Genomic DNA, 5,719 nt, shown 5'->3' on the forward strand with positions numbered 1-5,719 from the left:
GCTTTTATTATTTTTTGGGTCCTTCTTTTCACTATATTTCACCCCATATAAGGCTCCCCCATATCCAGGGTGGGGGTCAATAGGTAATTCATTCTTGGCATAGATGAGGAGAACACTTCCTCACTAATTGGAAGAGACACCATTAGGGAGCTTATAAGTGAAGTACATTCCCCCCACATCTTCCATCCTGACTCCCTCCCTTCAAGTATACTCAACATATACTCATCCCCATCCTTAGGATCCTCCTCTACAATATTTGAGTCTAACCCCAAAAGTTCATTCCTTACCTCCTCAACTGGGAGAACCACGTCCTTCCCCTCCAAGCACTTAGAGTGGCAAAACAAAGGATCGAATGTCCCAAAACTCACTAGAGAAGTCCTTTCCAAGTTCTAACTCCCTTCTTTCGTAATTCCTCCTTATTTGAGATCCTATGTGAAATATGATCAATTTTTTTTCATGTCAAACATGCTAAAATAATTATACCATTGTACTTTCCTTTTCCTCTTTGTAATCTCTTTGCTAGCAATGCCTCCAAATATTGTTGTTCTCTTTCTTTAGCCAGGATAGTATCATAATCATGACCTCTTTTAGAACTATAAGAAACTTATTTTCCTTTCCTTGATGAACCAACGGTTACGGATGCTTTACATTTTGATTCTATTCTAGGCATATTATTATCAAAATCGCTTAACTCAAAAGCAGTAAGTTTTCCAACCAAGGAATATAAAGTTACATTTGTAGGATTAATAGACCTCAAGTCTTGTATAGCGTGTACTCCAATAATATAATTTGGAAGTAGAATTCTCTAGATTTTTCTAACTACTTCATCTTCTCCAAGTTGACCACTAGCTCCTTTTCTTGCAACAACAACCTCCTTTATCCTAGAGGTGTATTGAGAAAAGTTGTCACCTTCTTTCATTCTCATTTCCTCACAATTTCCTCTAATATTATCCACCTTAGCTCTCTCAACATGACCATTACTTTCATAAAGTGTTATCAACGTATGCCACATGGCTTTAGCATTGTCCTTGATATGCACAAATTCAGCATCATACAAAGTACTTTCTATCTCTATCATTACATAGTTATGCTCCAATATTTCCTTCCTCTTTTTTGAAGTTAGGGTTCTAGTAGGTTGAATATACTTGGTTGTGAGATTATCTAATGTTTTCTCTCCAATACCTAATAGATACAGATTTATCATGCTTATCCATGTAGAGAAATTATCCTTACTGAACTTAGGTATCTCCTTCCTATGCATCTTTATAACTTTTTCACAAGTTGTTAGGATTTCTTAGTTAGGGAACTAGAGATTTGACGCCAATTGTTAACATAGACCTAATTACTTAGAGGGGAGGGGTGAATCAATTAGCAACAAATTTCTACTTATTTAAACTTTTTAAAACTTAGAAAAACATTCACTCAGAAAGTAATGTAAATAAAGTTTCACAAGATGCAACCACAATAAATCAACCATACAATGAAGACATAATATTTATCTCGTGGAGACCCAGTTTGGTTGAACACCATGGTGTGAGATGATTCTCACAAGATTTGTTCTCTTCTAGAATACACCTTGTGAGGTTCTTGTTTGGTTAAGGGTTACAATAGAACTATTAGGAGCTACCTAATTAAGGTATTTACCTATCGACCTATTAGGTTCTTTTTCCTATAAATAAAATCCTAGATAGAGGACTTTAAACACTGTATTTGAATGCCACCTTGTTAGAATATTTGCAAATAATAATGTGTTAAGATCCACCTACTCAATGGATTTAACTATTCCAATGGTTAGAAAGAAAGAAATACAATGATCTGCATAATTGCACTACCTCTACATGATAGGATCCTATTAAGCTATGAAACTCATCTTTATATTGGATATACTCTTCTCTATCTTGATCACACTTGATTCTATTACTTGCTTTAATGTTAGTGAATCCTTCTATCTTAACCATGTCATCTAGACATTGTTAACAATCATTTCCTATGATTAATCCAATAAATAATATACCTAGTTGAAATAACATACAAATCAATTACTTTTATTGCTTGACATTTTTTGCAATTTCTGAGTTTGATCTCATTAAACATAACTTACTCAATTATTCATATCAATAGGTTCTATCATAAACATAACTTACTCAATTATTCATATGAATAGGTTCTGTACATTTTTTCACTAAAAAATGCATTGTAGATAGCTATAGACATGAAATTCCTAGATCTAGAGTTATGGAAAGATCCAACATTCCACTGACAGTTAAAATCAGATCCAAAATTCATATTCCCTCTTTTTATTTCAAAGTGAATTCTTTCCTTGTATTCTCATGTTACATTTACTTTCATAATTAGATACAATCTTTTTAATCATGTATCACATTTGCATATCATATTACATATCAATCACATTATTCTTTGGGCTTCCAAAAACCTCATTTTGCTTAGATGTTACCTTAATCTCGCCTAATTTTATTTTACCTAACTGACCTCACGTTTATCTAACCTAATTTCTCCTTTTCCGGTCTTTGTGCGAACCTATAGTTAGTAAACGGTTCCAAAGAAGAGTTGGTATCGAGTCGTGGTCAGAAAAATTAGTTTTGCGAAAAAAGATGTGGGGTTTTGCAATTGAAAAAGAAATAAATCCAACTCATAAGAGTCGGAATAGTCAGACAAATGAGTTAGGGTCTGTTTGGTTTGTGGAATTTAAAAAACTGGGATTTCTACAAATGTTGGTTTAGCCAAATCAAGGTTTTCGAAATCTTCATTCCGATTTTTAGGATTTTACTTGAACCATTTGTTTCACTCGGAAGATGCGTGCGAAGACATATTTTTATGCGTAAGCTTGGAGTTGAAGGCAAATTTCAAAAAGTAGTCCAATCTATTGTTTTTACACTCCTTAAAAAACATAACCAGGATTTGATTTTCAGTTCCCACTTGCTAGTAGGAAGTTGGAAAACCTGGTTATGAGGCAAAATTGGAAGTCCAGTATGCAAATTCCATTTTGCCAATTTTGAAACAAATTTAAAAAATTTCAAATCCAGATTTTGAAAAAGCCAATTCCTATCATCTTCCATGAACCAAACGGACCCTTAGTGTTTTGCGTAGTACCTTCCCCGCTCACTAATCTGATCATTTTTCTCGGGACTCCTCTTTATAAAAAAACTCTGCAAGGAGAATCCTGCATCGAGGACATATGGCCGATATGGAGACACAAGAAGAAGAAGAATGCATAGTTAACATCCAAGACAGTCCAGGACATGATGAAGCTGCATTCCAATAGGATGCAGAGTGCATTAATAAATGGCTAGCTGATGCCAAGAAGAAGCCAAGTCTCTTCTACATGGACGAGCATACCATTTATCCTGCTCCGGTGTGTTTGAAGAATGACAGCACTGTGTCATTCTACCATCCTAAAGAGATCTCATTCGGCCCTAGGCATTTCGGCTTCCGTCCAAAACATTCCCAAAACGAGCAAATTGATGATGATAATAGCTTAGAAGATTTCAAGTCAGAAATCGCGTGGAATTTTGGTGGCCTAGAATAGTTTGTGGGGAAGCTAAAGAGCGAGGAGATGTACAAAAAAGCAGAGGAAAGCTATGGTGGAACAGGGATGTGTCCCGAGATCCTTGCATGGCTGCGTGCGAGAGATGGTTGTTTCGTCTTAGAAGTTCTCGACAGATTTTCGGTAGAAGTTCCGACTAAATCTGAGAATGGAAGCAAGACCGTGTTGCAACATATTCTCAATAGGAATAATCACCACGCTTTATTGAACGACATGGTGAAAGATATGTTCAAATTGGAAAACCAGTTACCGTTGTGGGTTTTGAAACAAATCAAGGAGAGAAAGGAAAGAGTAGTGCAAGATAACTGGTTTGAGCACCCTCTGAAAAGTTTGTCTCCAGTTGAAGTAAGGGAAGCGATTAGGAGCCGGGAATACAGAAGAGAAACTCATCTATTGCAGCTGCTTGGTGAATATATGGTCGACAATGAAAAGGATCAAAAGCATCAGAATATGAAAGAAGAGGAAGCAGATCAAGTGGGGAACAGTAAGAACCGAGGTCATGAATACATGATTAATACGGGGCTTGTGATATGTGTTCTACCAATCATTGTATTAATATGGGTTCTCCTGTCCCCAGTTATCATCATCTGGTTTATGTGGTTGGTCATATCGTTGTTTTGGGAATGGTATCAGAACTACAAGTGGGGTGAAGCAGACAAGGATGATCGTCACGTTCCTACTGTGGAGGAATTGCGAAGAATAGGAGTGAAATTCAAGAAACTGGATCACAAAGGAATCAGCCACATATACTTCGACTGCGAGAAGTCAACTCTGTACCTGCCCAAGTTCACAGTGGACGACAAGTCGGAGGTGATTGTGAGAAACCTGTTGGTGATGGAGACGGAATGGATAGATTCGCAGAAAATCATAACGAGGTACGTTGTGCTCATGAACGACCTTGTGAACACCGCTGCTGACGTGGCCCGGTTGAGGCAAGAGGGCATCATCTCCAACAAGCTTGGAAGCGACGATGACGTGGCTCGCCTATGGAACTCTTGTGCTATTCCCGCCACCGACACACCAAGTTATGGACCCGTTGACAATGCTGCGAGAGGTATAAATGATTACCGAAAGAAAGGGCTGAGAATTCTGTGGGCTCAGTTCAGGAGAGTCCATTGTTCGAAGCCATGGCGAGTGGCCTTTCTTCTTGGAGGTATCTCCCTGCTCTCATTAGCAGTCGTGCAAGTCTTTTGCTTGTTTCACAAATGTCAGAGAGGTCAGAGAGGTTAATGCCAATGGCTATGGAGTAGCTGTGATATTGCTATCAGGATTTAACTGTGTGATTTTGAGTCAAACTCATTGGCCCATGTTTCATGAGTAGTGATTCAACATGAATCCATCTCTCATAAGAATAAATGGAACACTTAGCACTCATTGGATTTAGGTGATGCTCACAGGGGTGAAGCACCGGGACTTCCTCGGAGGTCACCCATCCAAATACTACTCCAGCCTAAGTGCGCTTTATCTCAGTACATGCTTTTATAGCTATTATATAGCTTGATCTCTACCACTCCTACTTATCTATGGAGTAGCTATTTTAATTCCCATGAAATTGAAATCTCAGTACATGCTTTTGATGTGATGATAACATTTAAAGGATAACTATGATCTATTTTTCATTTTACATTACAAGTACAAGCAGGTACAATTGAAAGATCCAGACCATCAAGGTCAACCAATGTAAAGTATGGTTTGCCTTCGTACTTGTTTTTTTTTTTTTAATGCTTAATAAATCAATGTGGTTTTAGAGTTAGATTATGTGTGTTGGATACCTAGTAATGCAAGTGTCCAGCATTGTCAAGCACACACTTGAAGTTTCTATAGACTTAATGGTCGTGGTCTAGGTAAATTTTCATTGAACTTTCCTTTTGTACAAATGTAAAATACTTGTTTCTATAAAATCAAGGTGAACTTTGATGTAATAGGAATTGAACAAATATATGATAAATTTGTGTTTTAAGCAATTTTAAATCTACAATGTAGTAACTTTTTGTATCAACATTCTAAATCACACTTTATGATCTATTAATTTCGATGAAGAATGGTAAAGAAAAATAAATCACTTTTGAGAGAGAGAGAGAGAGAGAGAGAGAGAGAGAGAGAGAGAGAGGTGTGGAATTGCAACGTAATTGATTTATTTTCTTCATTTTGATA

General features: G+C 36.9%; 1 protein-coding gene across 1 annotated transcript; it reads left to right on the forward strand.

The window, feature by feature from the left end:
• The first annotated feature begins 3,574 nt into the window (after nucleotides 1-3,574).
• Nucleotides 3,575-4,795, forward strand: LOC149537509 (putative UPF0481 protein At3g02645). The gene has a single exon (XM_089802336.1). The coding sequence runs from the start codon at nucleotides 3,575-3,577 to the stop codon at nucleotides 4,793-4,795; it is 1,221 nt and encodes a 406-aa protein (XP_089658462.1).
• Nucleotides 4,796-5,719: the final 924 nt, after the last annotated feature.

The sequence above is a fragment of the Cupressus sempervirens genome, chromosome 9 (genome assembly GCF_028749045.1).
Source record: "Cupressus sempervirens isolate cs-2001-9-10 chromosome 9, ASM2874904v1, whole genome shotgun sequence".
Taxonomy (NCBI): Eukaryota; Viridiplantae; Streptophyta; class Pinopsida; order Cupressales; family Cupressaceae; genus Cupressus; species Cupressus sempervirens.